The 23618-nt window shown below is 37.8% G+C and overlaps 1 protein-coding gene across 1 annotated transcript in view; it reads left to right on the plus strand.

The window, feature by feature from the left end:
* The window catches only part of LOC119824382 (zinc finger protein 420-like), an 81613-nt gene that overhangs the window by 33021 nt on the left and 24974 nt on the right, over nt 1-23618 (plus strand). The window contains exons 7-8 of the mRNA XM_042055854.1: nt 2024-2106; nt 2745-3579. Coding sequence (XP_041911788.1) covers nt 2024-2106; nt 2745-3579 — 918 coding nt within the window. The remainder of the gene's footprint in view (nt 1-2023; nt 2107-2744; nt 3580-23618) is intronic.

Consider the following 23618-nt stretch of genomic DNA (forward strand, 5'->3'; position numbering starts at 1 on the left):
CTGAGAAACACTTTCACAAAGGATAGGAATGCAAAATTAACTAATAAAAATTAGTAGAGGCCTATATACAAATGAGAAAAGACTTAAATACACTTCAGAGGAAATGATGCATTTCACAATAACCTCAAAAAATAGTTTTGGGTAATTTGAATTAAAACAGTGAAAGACATTTATAAAACTTTAAGACATTGAAGAAATGAAATGAAAAAGATATTGGAAGATGGAAAAATATACATGCTCAAGGACTGGTGAATTGATATAGTAATATACTGATTCAGTGAAAACCCTATAAAAATTCTAACACAATTCTTCTCAGATCTCAAAAACACAGTTTTCAGCCTCATATAGATACACACAAACAAAAACCTCACAATAGCTTAAACAACCATGAAAAATAAAACTATAAACAATATACAATTCAGAGTTTTAAATTATATGACATTTTATAATTAGGTTTTGTAAATAATGGTATGGCTGAAAAACAGATCTATTGATCAAAAAATCAAATTTTAGATATTATCTTATGTCCACTCATCTATTACACTCATTTTGTCAAAGAATCTAGAAAAATGCACTTGAAAAATAAAAGCATTTCATCCTAAACTTACCTAAGCTATTTCCAACAGACCATTAGTCCCCAAAGAAAAAATTCATTTCTCCAAGTGATTGTCAGTGGGGATAAAAGTAACACTTACAGGAATTCCCCATAAGCAGCACTTGAAGGATATCACCAATACAACTCAATGGAATTTTTGTACATTCTTTTCTACCCATAATGTTTAGTTTGGGAACTTATTTGTTTTTATTTATGACCTTACAGAATATTTATGTACATTACACCTTCTAGAGTTTTGTTTTGCTTTCTTTATGCAATTTTGTGGGTACAAATGTGTGTCTTTCTCTCTACAAATACTTACTGTGCTTTTTTCTTTATTTACCATTCTTCTCTGATCCTATCTAATTTCATTGATTCTGGTTATATTACTTTATTGTTATTCTTTAGATGCCTATTTGTTTTCAAAGAAGTGTCTGAATTTGTTTAAATTCAGACATAAGTAAAGATGGGGAGGATCTCAGGGCATTTGAGGGATGAAAAGTCATAGTCAGAATATATTTTATGAGAGCATCTATTTCCTCTATAAGAAAAAGAGAAAATATATCTCTGATAAAAAAGATCAGTCCTAGTGAATTTACTTGATGTCTGATATTTTATGGATCTCTTCCTTGGGGTATACATGATTCTCTGTACACCAGTTAGTAGTAACTGTTTCCAGTTCATCCTTTGTTCTTTCCTTATTAATTAATAGTCTGTCTAATTTCTTAACGTTACTCAATTTTTCATTTCAAGGGATTATGGAGATGAGTGATATCCATTAAGATAATGCAATTTTATGAGTGTAACTTTTTTGCACTTGGGTTATACTCTTCGTATTAGTTACTTATTATCTATTGCTGTGATAAAATTCCAAGATAAAGGAATAATAGAAGAAAGATCCATGATGATGAATCAGAGGAAGCAGTTGGCAAGGAGTTAGAGCAGCAGTGAGAGGTACCATCTAGAATCACAACAGGAAGAAGATAGCTCAATGTTGTTATTAGAAGGCTTTAAAATTCTCAAAGCCAGTGTCCAAGGACATAGCTGTTTCAGTAAGTTGATACCTCTTTATCCTACCCATAAATATCCACCAACATTAAACTATCTATTCAGATATCTGATTATGTGGGGTAATTTACTCAAATCACCATAGTCTCATTTATTATTCTAAAATTATGATTGGAATCACTAAGATAACATAAACTCAATCCTTTCATTTTTATACTGTATTTAATATATGTTATAAAAGATATTCTAACCATTTACATTAAGAAGATTGTTTAATTGGAATAAATGATTTGAAGTTTATTTTATATAATATGGCATCTTACATATATATCTACATATATAAAAATGTGTCACTTATATATCTGAAATCGCTTCACCTAAGTATACTAATTCAGATGTGTATATTTTTCTTACTTCCAGATTTATATTCTCATCAATCACAAGACTCATTTTCACAGGAGAATAAACAAGATTGTATCCAGAAGTTGGTATATGGAATAGCTGTAAGTATGACTTTAAAACATTCCATTTAGGGATGATTTCAATATTTGGTGAAGAAAGAAGAGAGAACAGATTATGTCATGATTGAAATAATCTCTATTCATTAGCCATCTGGGGTGGTACTGGAAATAAAGGTCAATAATTTCTACCTTATCTGGAAAGATTTCACTTTAGATCACTTACAATTTCAGAACAGTTTCTTCAGTAAAATAAATATATAAATAAATTTTAAAACGTTTTTCTACAAAGAATATTGAAAACCTGAAAACTGAATGACATGTATTCTACTAAGTATTCACTAGCGTTTTCCCAAAAAAATTAAATTTTGTTACAAGCTATTCATGAGATAAACATGAGAAGTTTTTCTTAATCAAATGAGGCTGAAAATATATCATAGAATTTTCAGTTATGAGAAACGTTACACATTTACTGATGTTATTAAAGCCTTTACTAGGAAATCTTAGAAGAATAGTTTTCAGAATTCTCTTCTTAAAGGGACAAATTTTCAGAAACTCAAATCACAGTATGTCTTTTTTCATTATATAAGTTCATAGAAGAAGTCTGTTTTTCCTAAGAATCAATACATACATGATAATTGTAAGGATGATTTTGATGGTAACACAACTTCTTTTTGTTTCAGCATAACCACAAACAAGGGAGGCATTATATAAACAATCAAAATGTAGAGACACAAAACAATTATATAGAATGTGGAAAATGTTTCAACAGGTATGCATGCCCTGTTATGCATAAGAGAATTAATTCCAAAGAGAAGGCATGCAAATGTAAAGACTGTCATGCAAAATTTCAACATCACCAGAGAATCCATACTGATGAGAAACCTTACAGATGTCAAGAATGTGGCAAGTCCTTTACCTGTGCCTCAGCTCTTCACAGACATCACAGAATCCATACTGGTGAGAAACCTTACAAGTGTCAAGAATGTGGCAAGTCCGTTACCCATGTCTCAAATCTTCATATTCATCACAGAATTCATACTGGTGAAAAACCTTACAACTGTCAAGAATGTGGCAAGTCCTTTTCCCAGGTCTCAAATCTTCATAGTCATCACAGAATTCACACTGGTGAGAAACCTTACAGCTGTCAAGAATGTGGCAAATCCTTTACCCAAGTCTCAGTTCTTCACAGACATCACAGAATCCATACTGGTGAAAAACCTTACAGGTGTCAAGAATGTGGCAAGTCCTTTACCTGGGTCTCACATCTTCATATTCATCACAGAATTCACACTGGTGAGAAACCTTACAGGTGTCAAGAATGTGGCAAGTCCTTTACCCAGGTCTCACATCTTCATAGTCATCACAGAATTCATACTGGTGAAAAACCTTACAGGTGTCAAGAATGTGGCAAGTCCTTTACCCGAGCCTCACATCTTCATATTCATCAAAGAATTCATACAGGTGACAAACCTTACAAATGTAAAGAATGTGGCAAGTCCTTTCACACAAATTCAAGTCTTAGAAAGCATCACAAAATGCATGTAATGGATACACTTCATGAAATTTCTTAGTATATCTCACATTAATTCATTGTACAGCTCTTCATAAATTAGCCAACTTATTTTGCAGACTCACATTTTTCAATTGATTTTCAAGTATTAGTCAATACTTAGACAGATATACAGTTCTTATGAATTTAGAAACATTGTTTCCAGATCTAAATTGTATTGTCATCAAACATTTGTTGTAAACCGAATTTATATATCATTGTAAACATGCTATTCAAGAATTAATTACTATGAATAGGTAAATATTTCTAGTGGGAGTAAATTGAGCAATATCATTTCTTGACTGTATGTTAAGATAATGTATGACAAAAACAGCCAATGTCAAACTAGTTCAGATTTTGATGCACATTTAATTTCTTGGCATATGGTTGCTTATGTAATGAGATTATACTCTATATAAACATTTTTCTGTGATTTTTGTGATTCTTAAATAAATATTAGCTTGTTTTAAAATTTAAGTCTTTAATTTGTGTCTTTGCAACAAAACAGTTAAAAATTTTGCCCAATTTTTATTTTATTTTTTTCTGATAGTCTATTCTCTAATAGTAGAGAATGGTAAGTGTGAACACTTCCATGGATGAGCTGGTAGGACAGAGAATGACACACTACATAGATTACTTTAAACTTTGTACAATTGTGGTTCAAGTCAGTGTGAGGAAGAAGGAAGATATCAATGGGCATGCAAAACTGGACAAGGAAAAGCTACAAGGCAAAAACATCAAACAATGATCTCTAGTCATTTAGGAAAGCAGGGAGTGGGAGAGGTGGTCTTTTCCAGAAACACATAAACTGATTGTCCAGGAGCCAATGGACATGCCTGAAATCATATAGAATTTTGACATTGTATGGATTGATCTCCTTGTATTTAGGAACATATGTATATACAAATTTATGTATAAAAATAGCAATGCATGAATAAAGGACATAAACTTGAAAAAGAACAGAGATTGTGGTATATAGTAGAGTTGGAGGTAGGATATTGTAAGTAGAAAATTAATCTTATTATTCTGTACATTTCAATTATATAAAATAAGTAATGTGTTCATAGACATCCCCTTCTTTCCCTGTTATACTCCCTCCATCTAAAATATTTGCCCTCACAGTTCTGCAAAATTTTTCATGCTCCTTTCATATCTTTAGGTTCCATTTATGAGAGAAGATGTGTCTTATTTGTATTTTGGAGAGTAGTCTATCTCTTTGACTTAATGATACCTAGTTGCAACAATTTTCTTGAGACTTATTTAATTTTTTATAATTTTATTCATTGATTGATTGTCTTCTATTATTTATGCATATTATGATTTCTTTATACAAAAACTTAGATATATTGGTGGTTATCTAAGCTCAATCCCTGAATCATGTCTTATATGAAGTGCAGTGATAACAATTACATACAAACCCATGCACACATATATGTGATTCAGTATAGTGAATTCACTTTGATAAGTATGCATATCTAGGAGTGATTCAGCTGGTATGTTAATGGTAAATTTTCAGTCATAACTATCATTATAGCATCCACAGTACCTGGGATGTCTTATTTGACAATGACCATAGCATATGTGTTCTTTTTTCCCACTTCCTTTTCAGCATTAAAAAAAAATTAGAGTTGGCAAAAATGTAATCACTAAAAAGGCTCTCAAAGCTGGAAATATGGAACAATCCAAATATTGTGTTACTTTGTGTGAAATGAGTCTGGAACCCAAGAAAATGACCACTAAATCTAGAGTGCTTGGGCCAGGTTATAAGTCCTGTTGAAAATTTATTCTAATGTAAGTGGTTGCCATGACTAACCTTGAGTGGTCAGAGCTTGACCTCATATTGCTACATGCCAGGTACCTCAACATGGTCCACTTGGTAAGCAGAATATACTTGTGAGTAACTAGGGTAACGTTGCACACATATTTGTATTTCATGTGTATGTTGGCATTTGAGATACTGTCTCAGATATGCTGCTGATGAAAAATTGTTTTCAGCATGCAGACAATAAAACTCTGTTCTTTCTCATCTACCATACACAAACTGCACCAAATGTGTCATGGATGCCAAAATGAGTCCTATACCCTACAAATTCCAAAGGACACAGTAGAGAAAAATCCCCCAACTTTTAAACACAGGTAAGGGGTTTCTGAATAGGACTCTTGTCCAATAGTACATGAGACCAAAAATCAACAAATAGGATCTTATGAAATTAAAACTTTTTACTTCAGCACAAGAAAATATCATTTAAATGGGGCATACAGAACATGAGAAAATCACTGGTGCAATGGTGACATGAGAGTTGTTGTGTATTTCACTTCGTGCTGATCAGGTGAGGCCTGAACTCTAGGTAGGAATTAGTACCTGGTCCTGTGTACATGGTCAAAGACCATGGCTGGATGAGCCATTTATTCCTTTAAGATGATGCTACTGTTGTTACATTGTGTGACAAGAGTTACTTCTTTGTAAATATATCCATTTCTACATATAGTTGTCTTCAGCTGTCAGTCTTGATCAAAGGTTCTTCTTTATGTAGTGCACAGCAGCAAATGCACAGCCTCATAATTTCAAAATGTTGAAGTGCCCCTGAATGCTCATTCCTAAATGAGACCTGTAGACCAACCATTCCCCCTAGACACAGGGATGTCATGGAAGTGGGTCCTGAATGTCCTGCCTAAGGGTGAGGAGGACTGCTGTGTCATGCTGTCTTGAACATGACCCAGCCACTGATCACTCACAAGGGCTTTGATCACCTGCAGCTTCAGAACTGACTGTTAACCTATCTGTCCTGAACTGCACAGATAGAGGAGACAGCCTGCTGGTGGAAGAAAAAGCCTCCTAAGCCTTTGTCTCAGTACAGAAAATAAAAAGAAAGTTTAAAGATGGCCATTTGTATTACTTATCAGTTCCCCATTTCCCCCCTTTCTTTTTCTGCCTCCCAAGGAAGACTGTGTCATTTTTATTCCCTCAAATTAATGTTTATTGAGATTAATACAGGAATATAAGTCCAGGATTGCTTACAGGTATATGAATAATTCAAATCTGTAGCATCACAAAGGCTCCCATCAGAATGGGAGACTCAGGAAAACTAGAACCATGAACATGTCTGCTTGACTTGTTTGCAACTGACTGAAACAGAGGTTCTCATTTCTTCTGTTCTCTTACTTACCACCCATGTAAATTTGAAAGCAGAAGATCCTTATTAATATTTTAGTTCCAGCCTTCCCAGCCATGGTTTAATTGTAAATCTCTATGATAATCTGTAATAGAAAAACTGGGTTCAGCACAAAATTGTGTGTGTCCCAGATTTCAGGCTGACCAGCTGGCAAGTACCAAATGCAATCATGCTATCTGGAATATCAAGAGTACAAATGAGAGAATTCTCAACAGAAGAAGTTCGAATGGCCAAAAGACACTTAAGGGCATGCTCAACCTCCTTAGCAATTAGGGAAATGCAAATCAAAACAACGTTGAGATACCATCTTACACCTGTCAGATTGGCTAATATCAAAAACACAAATGATAGCCTTTGCTGGAGAGGATGTGGAGTAAGGGGTACACTCATCCATTGCTGGTGGGAATGCAAACTTACGCAACCGCTTTGGAAAGCAGTGTGGAGGATTCACAGGAAATTTGGGATCAACCTACCCCAGGACCCAGCAATCCCACTGTTGGGAATTTACCCAAGAGATGCCCAATCATATTACAAAAGCATTTGTTCAGTAATGTTTATAGCAGCATTATTTGTAATAGCCAGAACCTGGAAACAACCTAGATGCCCTTCAGTGGAAGAATGGATAAAGAAAGTGTGGAATATATACATATTAGAGTACTACTCGGCGGTAAAAAACAATGACATCTTGAATTTTGCATGCAAATGGATGGAAATAGAAAACACCATCCTGAGTGAGGTAACCCAGGCCCAAAAAGATGAACATGGGATGTACTCACTCATAAGAGTACAAATGTATGTTCCGTTCAGTTTCCAGTGGACTTTTGTTACATTCAGCTTCTAGCTTTGAATTTTAGAAATTAGGTAGATATAAGAAATTATCTCAAACATTTTCAAGTATACAAAGCAACAGTCAGATTCATGATACAGTAATCCCATGATTAGTTTAATTATAACTCATGAATGTAGGAATATAATCAGTCAAATCACAAACATTAACAGTTTCTTCAGATTTTTTTGCTAACACCTATTTGAATTTTATGTCAAATTTGATTATCTCTGAAATGCTTGTTGCATATTAGAGAGATTGAAATAAAACAGTACCCTCTAGACAGGACAAGGCTACTGTACTCATGAACTCCAAAGTCAAGCCAGTCAACACTCAAGCATTGAAGAGAAAAGTGCTCACAGGCTCCCATGCATTACTGAGAAATTGGTGGCAGTTGATGGCTTTTGGAGTAGGAAAGGTCAGTTATTTATGGTGTGAATGCCAGGTAGGCTGAGAGAACTTAGTGACGGCTCTTACACATGAGCATATGGATGTTGAAATAATCTGGCTAACTAAAGGATACAATTTTATTTTTAATTATTATAAGATGAAACTCATGAAACAGGAATTGAGAAATCCAAGAACAGGGATGCCCTAGGTAGGCTATTTAAAACAAAATTAAAGGCATGGGGTTAGGAATGTTAAAAATAAGACAGTGGATCAGGAATCATTTAAGAGGAATGAAGGAAATATGTACAGGGAATTGTAAAATTGTGTATGTTAAAGGTCACAGATCAATAGCATTAAAATCTGATGTGGGAGAGTCTTCTGTTTGAGTTGATTTCATTGGCTAATAAAGAAACTGCCTGGCCCATTTGATAGACCGCCCCTTAGGTGGGTGGAGTAGAGAGAACAGGAAGAGGAAGTGAGGTAGAAGGATCAGTCAGATGCCACGCCTCTCCTAAGTTAGACAGACCGCCGTGCCTCTCCTCAGAGAGAAGCCAGACGCAATGAAGCTCCAGCCCAAGATGGACATATGCTAGAAACTTCCCGGTAAGGCACCATTTCGTGGTGCTACACAGATTATTAGATATAGGTTAATCAAGATGTGAGTAAGAGGCTGAAATAATGGGCCAGGCAGTCTTTAAAAGAATACAATTTGTGTGTTGTTATCTCGCGTGTAAAGCTAAGCATGTGGGAGCAGGGCGGTGGGAATCCGGCCCACAGCACCTCACTATAGAATGGCGCCCACGTGGATGGCTGAATCCACAGAAAGCCTGAGAAAGCTTGGGAAAGAATAGAGTAAAGCATGGCTTCTTGGTAGCAGCAATTTCTCGGGTCTGAACATGTGTTTTTCGGTTGTCAGCAGTAGCAGGAAAAAAGTTGTGCTGTTTTAAAATGCTGGCGTTCTGGTCTGTACTGCCAGGACAAACTCTCTTTCAAGCAGGCGGTCCTGACTATGGAGCTTCTGATTGTTGTTTAACACTGTTGCAGCTTGCTTGCTGGCAGGGACCTTGAACCGCCAAAGAGTTGTGGTGCCTCTCCCATGAGGCTGGAAAGCTAAGGAATGGGCTGGATCCAGCCGCCAAAGTCATGGCTTTAATCCTACCTATATTGGTTGGTAAATTAAAGACTCGTGTGATCAGAAAAAGAGAGATATACAGTAAAGAGAGATTCAAAGACAAAGAAAACCTCTAAATGGTTTACAGTGTGTTAAAATTATATGCAGGCTAAAGGTTAAAGTTCTTAAAAAACAAAGAAAAAAGAAAGAGAGTAGTTTGTGGTAGTACACACCTTTAATCCCAACACTTGGGAGGCAGAGGTAGATTGACCTCTGTGACTTCAAGGTGTGGTAGCACACACCTTTAATCCGAATGCCTGGGAGGCAGAGACAGACAGATCTCTGTGAGTTCAAGGTGTTGTAGAGCACACCTTTAATCCCAGCACTTGGGAAGCAGAGGCAAATGGATCTCTGAGAGTTCAAGGACAGCCTGGTCTACAGAGTTATCCCAGGACAAAGATATAAAAAGAACCTGTCTCAAAAAGTAAAAATAAAAGAACCAGAAGTTAAAGTAAAGCCACATAAAGATGGAAAATACACAGAAAATCTTGATACTGTATGCTATTATTCTCTCTTTGAATTGTTTGAATGCTGGGGAAGAAGCAACAGCTGCTAAAAGATATTTGTTTATAAATACTGCTGAACTAATTCAACATAGATATTTTGAAAATACCTTGACTTCAGGATTTGGATCTAAGGACATGATGCTTTGGAAAGAAGTTTCTTTTGTTTTTACAGAAAATGAAACCCTGTGGATTGCTTCTATCCCAATATGGTATGACAGACCACGGCCTCCTGAAAGGTTGCTGTGAACACCTTCAGAAAATTACTTCACCCAACTGATGACTGAGATGAACCTGGCACACAGGTTACACCATGAAAGATCTGATTAACAGCGTCCCCATTCAGCAGGAAGCAGTTTGGAGAGAAATAACTGCGCCCATGTTTCCAAATATTGTTTATAAATGTTCTTTTACATTTAAAGGGGGATATGATATAGATATGAATAATTTGCATTGGTATGGATTTTAAGGTCAATTTTGTTATATGTATATGTATGTCTGATCTTGATTAAGGTATCGTGATTGTGTAGTTCATTTAAAAATGTAATGTATAATTAGGAAATATAGGTTGTTAATGAATAATCATTGATAATAGTTAAGCTTGTAGTCATGTTAGTTAGATTTTCTAGATATATAGAGATATATTTCAGTTAGATAGGCATACTTCCTATCTTCCAAAGACTACAGAATATTGCATTTTAAATGTCTTAATAACTTAAGGCTTTTCATGACAATGAGACACATCAGCTCCTGGCAGCACCAATCTACTTCAAGAGGAAGATGGGCATCGAAGAGGATCCTTATGGAGTTTGATAGCCACTTGGGCAAGAAACTGCTCTTGCCTGGACTGTTGGCAGAAACTGGACACAAAGAACCCAACGAGAGAGGACTGCTGAACTTGCCTAAATGTGAGATGATTCTTTGGGGTTCCTAATTCAAGAAAGAGTCTGCGAGACATTCTGAAGGACACAGCAGATAGTGACTGAACTACCTTTGAAATTTCCTGATCATGGAAATGTCTGCTGGAAACTATGGGCCTGTAGGCTGAAGATGGATGCCCCAACAGTACAAAAGAACTTTGGGTGACTGTCCAGGCAGTGAGATGTCTCTGTCATTTCTAGAGTTTTGGAAGTAGCACCTAGGTAATATTGTGTCCTTCTGGAGTCTCTGATGGAGTTGAAGAATAGATAGATAGTTATAGTTGTTTTCCTTTGTTATGATAAAAGATAAAGTAGATATAAATATTGTACCTGTAATTCTTACTTGATAACTGTTTTGTTATATGTAATTTTACTATGTTAAAGTTAAAGCCTTCTTTTTATTGTTTAAACAGAAAAAGGGGAAATGATGTGGGAGAGTCTTCTGTTTGAGTTGATTTCATTGGCTAATAAAGAAACTGCCTGGCCCATTTGATAGACCGCCCCTTAGGTGGGTGGAGTAGAGAGAACAGGAAGAGGAAGTGAGGTAGAAGGATCAGTCAGATGCTACACCTCTCCTAAGTTAGACAGACCGCCGTGCCTCTCCTCAGAGAGAAGCCAGACGCAATGAAGCTCCAGCCCAAGATGGACATATGCTAGAAACTTCCCGGTAAGGCACCATTTCGTGGTGCTACACAGATTATTAGATATGGGTTAATCAAGATGTGAGTAAGAGGCTGAAATAATGGGCCAGGCAGTCTTTAAAAGAATACAATTTGTGTGTTGTTATCTCGCGTGTAAAGCTAAGCATGTGGGAGCAGGGCGGTGGGAATCCGGCCCACAGCTCCACACTACAAAAATCTGATGGAGACTTATCTTTTGAAAGAAAAGAGTGAGGCTGTCATTGCCAGTGAAATTGAGATTTTGACATTGGTCCAGAAGCATTTTTTCTGCAATCCCAGATAATGGGCCTGGCTCAGTTGATTCACCTGTGCTTTTAATTGCCTTCTTTTTCCTTCCTTAGGAAGAATTACATAAAGCCTGTGATTCTTATTGCATAATTCCACAGATATTTTCCTCATTCAGGGAAAGGTCATCTTAAGTGGCATTTCATATTCTGTCTTTCAGTGAATAAATATTTGACTGTGCAGGTCCTCAGAACCTGACTGAAACGTAGGAAGTATATGATTAGTTATTTAATTTTACTTCGGTTTTTTGAGACAAGGTTTCTTTGTGTAGCTTTGGAGTCTATCCTGGAACTCACTCTATAGAACAGGTGGCCTGATATTAGTTACTTAATTTTAAGGATAATTCATCATTATTTCTGTATTCCCTGTGGGCTCTGTAATTATTTTGGATATTTTCTGTACTAGGGTTTTTATTGCTGTAAAGAGACAACATAACCACAGCAACCATAGTGAAGAAAAACCTTTAATAGGGCGTGGCTCACAGGTTAGGAGGTTTATAGTCCATTATCATCATTGCAGGGCATGGGGGCATGCAGGTAGACATAGTTCTTTAGAAGGATCTGAAAGTGGAGAAGGAGCTACAACTTGATGCCACAGGGAGGAAAACATGCTCTGAAATACTAGGCATGGCTTGAGTATATGACACCTCAAAACTCTCCCACACCATGACATACATCCCCCAACAAGGACACACTCCAACAAGGGCACACCCCTAATAATATAAGATCCATATGAGCTTATAGGGCCAATTGCATCCAATTTACACACCTCTAAGATTCCCTTAGAAGGGAGAATAAACAGCTTTATGGTGTCTCTAATAGAAGAGGTTTTTGTAGAGGAGAGCACTTTATTTTAGAGAAAAGCATTATCATTTGACTGACAAATAAGAATTTTAGAAGAAACACAGTGAATGCAGAGGAAAAACTAGTTTTTCCTTTGACACATCTTAGGTTCATCTTGGGGATTCCATAACATAACAGAACTTAAGAAGAGAAAAGCATGAAGACATACCTAGCACAAGCTTCCACAACTCCAGAGACTTCCTGAGGAAGGAAAGCCTTCAACATTGCTTACACCTGATATTTTCTAGCAGAGTTGATGGAAAGTGGAACATTATATAGTGTGGGACAAAATAAAACCAAGAAGAGTCAAGCAAGGAAATGCAAAGAGAGAGGGCTTATTGCTCCTGTGCTCTGTGTGTGCCTTCATCAGTCTTCAGATATGAAGCTGCTCTTTCCTCCATGGAGGGACATGTGGTGCTTCTGACCTGCTTCAGGAAATTGTCAGAAAACCCTTACTTTTTAAAATTATGTCTCCTTTTCCTTTCTGTTATTTATTTTAAAAGAAAACAATCATTTTTCATTTTACATATCAATCCCAGTTCCCATTCCCACCTCTCCTCCCATTCTCTCCACCTTACCTGTCCCAGCCCACCTCCCATCCACTCCTCAGGGAGAGTAAGGCACATTATTTTGGGGAAGGTCCAAGGCCCTCCCTACTATATCTAGTCTTAACAAGCTATCCATCCAAAGGGAATATCCATCCAAAGAGAAAAGGTTCCAAAAAAGATAGTAGAAGCAGTAGCGACACATCCTGATGTCACTGCCAGTGGCCCTGCATTCTGCTCCAGCCATGCAATTGTTAAACACAATCAAAGAGACAAATCAAGATGTCATTGGAACTATGCTGGTTCCTTCCCTGTTCTGCCAGCATTTTGTTCAGCTGATGTAAACTGTTTCAGTGGGTGTCCCCATCATGGTCTTGACATCTTTGCTCATATTCTCATTCCTCCCACTCTTCAACTGGACTTGGGAGCTCAGTCCAGTGCTCTGAAGTGGGTCTCTGTATCTGGATCCATCAGTTGCTGGCTGAAGGTTCTATAGTGATGTTTAAGATATTCATCGGTCTGACTACAGGGAAAGGCTAGTTCAGGCCCCCTCACCTCTATTGCTTAAAGTCTTAGCTGGGGTCATCCTTGTGGATTCCTGGGAATTTCTCTAGAGCCAGGTTTCTTGCTAGCCACATAATGGCTCCCTCAATCAAGATATGTTTCCTTTCTCTCATCTCTGTTCTTCCTCCATCTCAACTATCCCATTCCCTCAAGTTCTCCTCCTCCCCCCCTTTCTCCATTCCTCTCCTCCTCTTCCCTTTCTGCCCTTGCTTCTCCACAACCATGCTCCAAATTTTGTCAGGTAATCTTGTCTTTTTCCCTTTCCAGGTGGATCTATATATTTCTTAGGGTTCACCTTGATACTTAGCTTCTCTAAGATCATGGGCTATAAGCTCAATATCCTTTTCCTTACAGCTAGTATCCACTTATGGGTGACTATATATCATGTTCATGTTTCTGGGTCTGGGTTGCTTCACTCAGGATGCTTTTCTCTAGTTCCATTCATTTGCATGCAAATTTCAAGATGTCATTGTGTTTTTAACACTGAGTGGTACTCTAATGTGTAAATTGCCATATTTTCTTAATCCATTCTTCATTTGAGGGGCATCTAGATTGTTTCCAAGATCTGGCTATTACAAATAATCCTGCTATAAGCATAGTTGAACAAATGTCTTTGTAGCATCATTGATTGGGCATCTTTTGAGTATATGCCCAAGAGTGTATGCTTTGTCCTCTTGTAGGTTGATTCTCAAATTTCTGAGAAACAACCATACTGATTTCCAGAGTGTTTGTACACTTTTGCATTCCCACCACCAATGGAGGACTGTTCCCTTACATCCTCTCCAGCATAAGCTATCATTGGTGTTTTTGATCTTTCACATTCTGCCTGGTGCAAGATGGGATCTCAGAGTTGTTTTGATGGCATTTCCCTAATGACTAAGGATACTGAACATTTCTTTAAGTGTTTTTCAGCCATTTGAGATTTCTTCTCTTTAGATTTCACTATTGAGTTCTGTACCCCAAATTAAATTGGGTTATTTGGAATTTTGATATCTAATATCTTGAGTTTTTTATATATTGTGGAAATCATTCATTTTTCTGATGTGGGGTTGGTGAATATCTTTTCTCATTCCATAGCCTGCCTTTTTGTCTTATTTAATGTGCCCATGCTAGGCTGTATAAGCAGCTTCAGGGGATGAGCAGAGTCCTTCCTCACATGCATTCTTGTGCTCAAAATACTTGTCTAGTCACCATGTTTTCAGGCAGCATATTCTGAGCAGCACCAAATGTGAAATGAAGACAAAGGTCTGGGTATAATTTCTGAGTTGCATTCATGTATGATCCTGAAATGCAACATGTAGTGCAATTATGAGTTTAAACATTAACCTTAGTATACTCTGTTCTGTGTGCATCATTTTGAATCACCTTTTCAGTGATCCTTATTCAATGAATATCTGGAGACTGAAATATACAAGTCAATTCATCTAACTGGAATAATCTTGACTAAATCTTTTTGACTTTATTATTTAAAGGGTTAACTTCTGAAGTACCTTGGAGAATTTACTTTGACACTTGTAATAACATTACATTTAGATGTGTGTAAAGTCTATAGCTGATTAAATGCTGAAACCTGGACTCTCCAAGGGATATACACAGCACTAAAATTAGATTTACAACAGAAAAATGCATGAAGAACACCGGACAGATTGTCAGAGGCACAGTGCCAAGAAGGAGCACACCATTCCCTTAATTCACCCTGGAATCTTCCTTGGTGCTTTTCATACTCAGTGGTGGTTTCCATGAAGAACTCGCTTACATACATGACAGTGTAGCTTTTCCAGGTGCCTTTCCCCGAGACACACGGGAAGCTCGTCAGCACCTCCTTCTTCCAATACAGAGATCTCTCTGATATGTTAGACTCTCATTAATTCTAATTTAATACTTCACCATGTATGGAGGTTAAGACTCATTTTTCCACCATTCTTAAGGAATGGCTATTCCCCTCCGAAGAACTCTAATTAGTAAGGTGAGAAATGAAAGATACCAAGAAATTAGCTCATGCTGATGTGGAAAAAACTTCAGTTTCATGAGGTGAATGAGTATCTCAGGAAACATCGACAGGTCTGTTACAATGTGTGGGGGGTGATGGGGACTGTGGGTGTCCTTTCAGACTAAAGATAAGTCACATCGTTAATGATTAAAATTTCCCCCAAACTTCAGCAGAACACTTTCCATCAATCTTGACATTAGCAAAGGTGTGATCACCTAGTGACAGGACAGGCTGGAGACACCTAAGGACAGGGCATCCACAGGTGATCTCTCATACACTAAGAACAAACACTTTCAGGAAGAGTGATTGCCCATTCCTCCATTCAAGTTAAAGATGACTGGCTATTGAGAGGCAGGACCCAGAAGCCTTAGCAATGCTTGATGGCTCCTGCCCAGCAAGTGGCTCTGAGGTAAAATGTGAGATCCCCTTCTTTGGCCAGGGGACTTTACTCTCCCTCTTATTAGTGACCCACAACCAAAAGAAATCCAGTGTGCTGAACTACAGTGCTAAAACCGAAACCTCATTCATCCCTCTCTCCTTCCTTCCCACTCAGAGTCAAGCAGAGAGCCCCCAGCACAGCAGCTGCAGGGTTGACCATTACTGGCTCTCTGGCAAACTAACCATAAGAAATTCTAGACTCCGAGTCTACTCTTTAGTAACAGAGAAGCAGGATAGATCCATTACCTCCCCAAAGCTCAAAGATCAGGTGTCCCACCATGAATAACCAAGCTGAAGCCTTCCATCATCAAGTAGTTACCCACTCCCTACCCAGGACTCACTGAATTTTGCCCAGAACCATTTATGTCTTGATGTGCGACACAGGTTGAAGGCCAGATTCCTTCTGCCTCCCTCTAGTCTTGTTATGCTCTTCCTTCTGTCTCCCAAGCAGCCTACTCAGTCTTGCCAACATGTTGGGGAGGCTGACCAATCCCTTGCCTGAGGGGCGTGGCCGCTCCAGGGCAAAAAAATACCTTTAAAAGAACCGGGTTTGGGTAAGCCTCGCTCTCTTGGTTCCCTGATCTTCGCTGGAACCCTGGCTCTGTAAGTTTGCCCCACCACCTTCCTTTATTAAAGCTTATTATTTTTGGACAAGGGTAGTTTTGGTTATTTCCCATTGCCACCCGACCGCCATGCTTCATTTTGGCGTCCAACTTGGGCTTTTGGGAGCCTTCAGCTCCTGAGGCCAGCCACAGGGCGTTGGGCTTTTGTTTGACTCAGCAGTCGCCCCAGTGAGCTTGAGCAGTTTAAGGACTGCTGAGCAGTTTTTCCCTCTCCCCGCCATCGTGGGAGAACTGCCATTTGTGCAGCTTTTGCGTTGTGGGGATCCAACGTTGATTTTAATTCAGCTGATTTTAATTCAGCGGGTCGCCCACGTGCAGTTTTTTTTCCCCAGGAGCTGCTTGCATCTTAGCTGCCTGTGCATGCACAGGCTGTGGACAGAGCCCAGGCTCTAGCCGAGCCAGGTCCCGCAGTCCCACCGCTGGCGCCTGCCCAGAGCTTCAGGCCACCCCTCTTCCTCCCCAGCCTTGCAGATTGTAGATTACACCCTCTCAGCGCAGTTCCCTCCCCTGTCGGTCTCTCTGCATGCCCATGCACCGCCTCAGTTCCCGGTGCCATCTTTGCCTTTCTCAGCCATGTGGATCCAGGTGCACCCCGCCATCTACTGGCAGACAACAGTCATTACAGGTAAAATTTCTTTCAATTAATATATATACAGATCTGATGGAAAATGTCTGATAATATCACCGTTGAAAAATTTTATAGCTTGTTTGATTGCACAATGACTGAATTTTGGAGCAATGCAAATGTGGTTTCCGTTGGTTGGTTATTTACAGGGCTTGGTATCTTTCTTATTTTTATTTTTTTGTTATAACGTGGTTGAACAATAGAAAAATGATAGAGTCCTTACAGGCAGAAGTTGAAAAATTAAGGAAGGGGACGACTGTTTTGAGAGATAACTTCCAAATGGTTGAGGCAATTTCAAAAACAATTCAGATTGACAATAACCACATCAAGAAACAGTTTGAAGTTCTCGAGGAAAGGAATAGATCTTTTGTTCTATCAACTGAGCAAAATTTGCAGGAGATTCGGTCTGCTTGTCAGAAAAAAAAAATCATTGCTGTGGAAGAAGGAACAGCTGATTTGAATCATAAATTTCAGTTCCTGTCTGTAGGAACTGAAACATTATCTGAAAAGATTCGAACCATTGAATCTATTAATAAGACTTTATCAAAGGGCTATGAAAGATTAATGGACAGAATTTCAATACAAGATGGCACAATTCATGCCATGAAAATTCTGTCCAAGGATGAGATATTATCTGTATTTGACAAACTTCATATCTTAGAATCCTCTATGAAGGCCTTGGAACATAATTCTGGACAAGAGATTCAGGCCTTGCAGAAGGCAATGGTAAACAGATTGGAAAAGATTGAGGAAATTATAGACTCTGATGAACAGGAGCAAATGGTACAAAAGAAAATCTTAACCCTATCAGTGAATAGAACTCTCCAGGATAATTTCCATAAAGCTCTACCTGCCTTTCCAGTAATAGCAACAGAGAAGGTGACTGGTTCTAAAAACCCTATGTCATCAAGGAATATACATGAATGATCTCAAAGAAATTAAACAAGCTGTTATGAATTTTGTTAGAGAGATGCTCAAAACTTGGTCTATAAGCAACAAGGCAATGCCCCACGATTGGGTACAGTTAGCATCTGCTGTTCTAGAGAGCATATCTCAATTAAATTGGAAGTGTATGTTCAGACAAGAGGCTAGACTTTTAGAGCAGCAGGAAAGAGCGAAGGGAATTGACATTACACTAGATCAAATTCTAGGTAAAGGACTTTTTTCTGATCCTCTAGAACAAGCTAATTATGATGAACACACCTTATCCAAATGTACTACAGCAGCCTTAAAGGCTTGGGACAGGGTTCAAGACCCAGGACAGAGACTGGAATCGTATATCAGAGTTAAACAGGGTCAGAGAGAACCCGTTAGTGACTTTTTACAAAGACTAACTAAAGCTGTACAAATAGGGATATCTGACCCAGAAGCAAGGCATATAATAATTGAGTCTTTGGCTTATGAGAATGCCAATGTGGAGTGCAAAAGGATTTTGGCACCTTTAAAGATCAGATCAGCACCCTTGGATGAATGAGTCTTGCATACAATGAATGTTGATACGTTTGACTATGGCACTGAAGCATGGGTAGAAGAAGCAATTTCCAATGGTAAAAGAAGGCATCAAAATACCAAATGTTTTAATTGTGGCAAAATGGGACATATGAAATGGAATTGTAGACAAAGGATTTCCAGATATAATAATAATAATGCCTCTTCCAGGAATAACAGAAATAGGAGGCCTCAGCTTTCAGGTTTATGTAGGAGATGTGGAAAAGGCAGACACTGGATGAACAAATGTAGATCGACAAGAGATAGACAAGGCAATCCACTGTAATCAGGAAACACAATGGGGGGCATCTCGCAGGCCCCCATGGCGAATGTGGTCCAGTCATTTCCCATTACTACAGAGAACATGCCTCATCAGGAAAATTAGAAAGCCCCATGCCTGCTGTTAAAAGCAAAAACGGCCTGAAAGATGAGTTATGTGTATTTTGGCAAACTTCTATAAGTGATCAAAGACCAAAGTTACTGGCCTGCTGGACACAGGTGTAGATGTAAGCATCATTACTCCAGCATCTTGGCATCCATATTGGCCTTTACAGGACGTGAATGTTCAGTTCCTGGGAATTGGAAACCTATCTCGAGTAAGGCAAAGCACAAGATGGGTTGAATGCATAGGGACAGAAGGACAAATAGGAAAATTATTAAGGCCATATGTAGCTAATATTGCAGTGAATTTATGGGGCTATGACCTATTGCAGCAATGGAATACCCGAATTAACATTCCTGCTACATGTAGAGCCTATATTTCTGAGGAAAATATTAAAAGATACTACAGATGGTGAAAACCAGCTGTTCGGGCTGTACAAGAACACAAAGCAATTGATGGCCCTTCAGAGATACCAACAGCCCTGCCTCTAAAATGGTTGACTGAGAAACCAATATGGACAAAACAATGCCCTTTAGCTGAAGAAAAGTTGTGGGCTTTAGAACAGCTGGTACAAGAGCAATTAGATGCTCAACATATAGAAGAATCTACCAGCCCTTGGAATTCTCCTGTATTTGTGGTTAAGAAAAAATCTGGTAAATGGAGAATGATGACAGATCTCAGTGCTATCAACAAGGTTATCAGCCTATGGGCTCTCTGCAATCTGGAATTCCTCTGCCCTCTTTATTACCAAAAGGATGGCATCTCATAGTTATTGATTTAAAGGACTGTTTCTTCACTATACCTTTACAAGAAAAAGATAGAGAAAAGTTTGCTTTCACAGTGCCTACTTATAATAACTCTCAACCTACCAGGAGATACCAGTGGACCGTCCTTCCACAGGGCATGTTGAACTCTCCCACCCTGTGCCAAAACTTTGTAAATCAACCATTACAAATAATACGCAAGCAATTTCTGAAGTCTATAATTTTTCATTACATGGACGACATCCTGATATCTAAATCAAACATGGATACCTTAGAAAGACTGTTTGAAGAAGTAAAAATAGTTTTACCTAAATGGGGATTGCAGATTGCTCCTGAAAAAATTCAGAGAGGATATTCTGTTGATTATCTACGTTATAAAATTAGTTTGCAAAAAATCAAGACACAAAAGGCGCAAATTAGGAGAGATCGACTACGGATTCTTAATGACTTTCAAAGGTTATTGGGAGACATTTCCAGCCTTCGACTGGCTGTTGGGATAACACCTGATATGATAATTCATTTAAATAAAACCTTAGATGGTGAAAAAGACTTAAACAGTCCCAGAGAATTAACAACTAAAGCAGAAAAAGAACTGACAATGGTTGAAGAAAAGTTACAGGAGGCACATGTGGATAGGGTGAATCCAGAACTCAGTTGTATTCTCATCATATTGCCTTCAAAAATCTCTTCTACAGGAATTTTAATTTTAAGAGATGATATTATCTTAGAGTGGATCTTTCTACCACATAAACCAAGTAAGAAAATAAAAACTTATGTGGAAAAAGTTTCTGAATTAATTATAAAAGGCAAATTAAGACTTTGTCAACTAGCAGGCATGGACCAGGCAGAAATTATAGTGCCTTTCACTGCTGATGAGATAAAAAAAATTATGGGAAGATAATGAACCATGGCAAAGAGCTTGTGCTAACTTTTTGGGAGAAATTAATAACAACTATCCAAAAAGCAAGAGGCTTAACTTTATAAAGAGAACTTCTTGGATTCTTCCTCGAATCATCTGTGATGCTCCAATAACTGGGGCCCTACATTTTATACTGATGCTAATAAATCAGGGAAGGCAGGTTACAAATCAGAAGACTTGAGTAAGGTGAAACAAAGTCCTTATAATTCTGTCCAAAAGACAGAATTATATGCCATTCTTATGGTGCTAAGCGATTTTAAAGAACCTCTTAATATAGTTACTGACTCACAATATGCAAAAAGAGTTATCTTACATATTGAAACTGCTGAATTTATACCTGATGATACTGAACTAACCTCATTGTTTATCCAGATACAAGACATGATCAGGAACAGGCTTTGTCCTATGTATATAATACACATCCGATCCCATATGGGTCTTCCAGGTCCTCTAGCACAAGGTAATGCAGATATTGATCAATTATTGATTGGTAGTGTGTGGCAGGCTTCTGAATTTCATGAAAAACATCATGTCAATAGCAAAGACTTGAAGAAAGAGTTTTCTATTACATGGCAACAAGCTAAGGAGATTGTAAAGAAATGCCCTACTTGCTCTTTCTATAACCAAACGCCACTGCCTGCAGGGGCTAATCCAAAGGGCACTAAAAGGAATGAAATCTGGCAGATGGATGTATTCCACTTTGCAGAATTTGGCAAATTAAAATATGTACACCATACCATTGACACTTATTCAGGTTTCTAATGCGCAACTGCTTTAAGTTCAGAAAAAGTTCATTTGTTAGAAGTTATGGCCATCATGGGTATACCTGCACAAATAAAGATGGATAATGGTCCAGCTTATGTCTCTAGGAAAATGAAATGGTTTTTTGCTTATTACAATAATAAGCATGTTACACGTATACCCTACAATCCTACGGATCAAGCAGTCATCGAAAGATCAAGTAGAACTATAAAGGATATGTTAAACAAACAGAAAGGGGTGGAAAACACCCCCAGAAATAGATTAAATAATGCTTTATTAACCTTGAATTTTCTCAGCGCTATTCAGAAGGGGACAATGGCTGCAGAAAGACATTGGATAATGGAAAAGTCTGCTGAATTAAATCAATCAGTTTATTTCAAGGATGTGCTACCTCGCAATGGAAGCCAGGGGATGTGCTGCATTAGGGAAGGGGTTTTGCTCTTGTCTCCACAGGAGAAGAAAAATTGTGGATACCATCAAAATTAATAAAGGTTCAGTTTGAAGAGGAGAAGCCCCTTGGGAAAGAAAACTAACAATTCATACACAAGGATGGTGATCATACTGATGGTAAGAGAAACGTAGGTTGGGGGCAGGGTTCTTTTCTTATCTCCACAGGAAAACACTCATCTTCAAAGGATTTGAGGGACCCTGGATATTTAAATACTGTTGGATGGAAACCAGTTACGACCCACTAAGGATCAGCAATAACATTAAATAAGCCCTGTGAGTATGAAAAACAATTTTTTAAATGTCTCAATGTGCATTTCTTTATAAATATTTAGAGTTGGTTTTTGGAGTTGGATTCTGGCCCAGTCCCATTTCAATTCCAAGCCTGTTAATAAGAGATATCTCAGAGTTTCTATCTCAGGTCAGGAGTCATGTTATGGAAAATAATAATAATAATAATAATAATAATAATAATAATATTTGTTAAACTTTCTTTGCTTTCCCTCATATCTGTGTCTGTCTTTAATACACCTTTCATTGAATATATATATATATATTCAATATGTGTATATATATATACATGTCTGTATATGTCTCTGTAGATAATGTTCACCTTTTCTGTAACAAACAACAAATTTTTTTCAGTAATCTTTGAAGTTTCCAGGATGAAGATGGGGCCCCACAACATCAACTCAAACTGGTTATTATGACGTCATGTTTTTAATAGCACTAAAATTAGATCTGTTTTTTGGTACCAACTGCACAGGACACTTTTGAATGGTGCACATTTTTGACAACATTCTGCCCGGATCTCCTCAAAACATTCAGAGGCTAGATACATTCTTCTTAGATCAAATGTTACCCTGGGTATTTTACCATCATTTGCTTTCACAGAACCCCCTGAGAAGAACGTTGCCCCTATGTCAGCTTGAAGCAATCTTAGATGACGACGCCCCCTCTTCCAACAGAGTTTGCCCTCAGGTTTAGGGACACTAATTGGTGCTTGGTATAGGGTTGAGGGGATGAGGGAGGTATTATATGGACTCAGGGGTGTATATATTGAAAAAAAGGAGAGATTAACTGGTCTGAAGGGATGATTGATATTTGTGAGTTATTGTTTTTAGAAAACTGTATTGGTGCTGATTCTTGTATATTGATATATTGAACATTGTATGAGAGTATGCTCCTACCTCTGTTTGAAACAATTGTTATATTGAATTGAGATATATACCATATTGCAATGTACATTTCTACCTCAGATATTATTTATGTAATGACATTGTTTACATTTGGAAATCATTGTCTTCATTTATTGCACAGTTGTTTAATCTCTTAGTCTTCAAGTTAGATAGGTATTGAGAATTATATGTTTGTCATATTTATTTTTAGGATAATCAGGTTTTTTAGATACATAGAGACTATATTTAGTATAGATAGTATAATCTTTGACCTCTTCGAAGAGCTGTAGAACATGGCCTTTAATCTAACCTAGAGTTTTGTACTTGTGAGACACAATCACTCCTGGCAACAATGCTGTACTCCCAAGAGAACATTGAGCACCAAAGGCACTCCACTGGGAGTTTGTCTAATTCTTGGCAGAACTGGCCTTTGGGCAAAGAAAAGCCCATACCTCGACTACTGACAAAGATACAGAATATCCATAAGTAG

Source organism: Arvicola amphibius, chromosome 10 (genome assembly GCF_903992535.2).
Source record: "Arvicola amphibius chromosome 10, mArvAmp1.2, whole genome shotgun sequence".
In the NCBI taxonomy this organism is placed as follows: Eukaryota; Metazoa; Chordata; class Mammalia; order Rodentia; family Cricetidae; genus Arvicola; species Arvicola amphibius.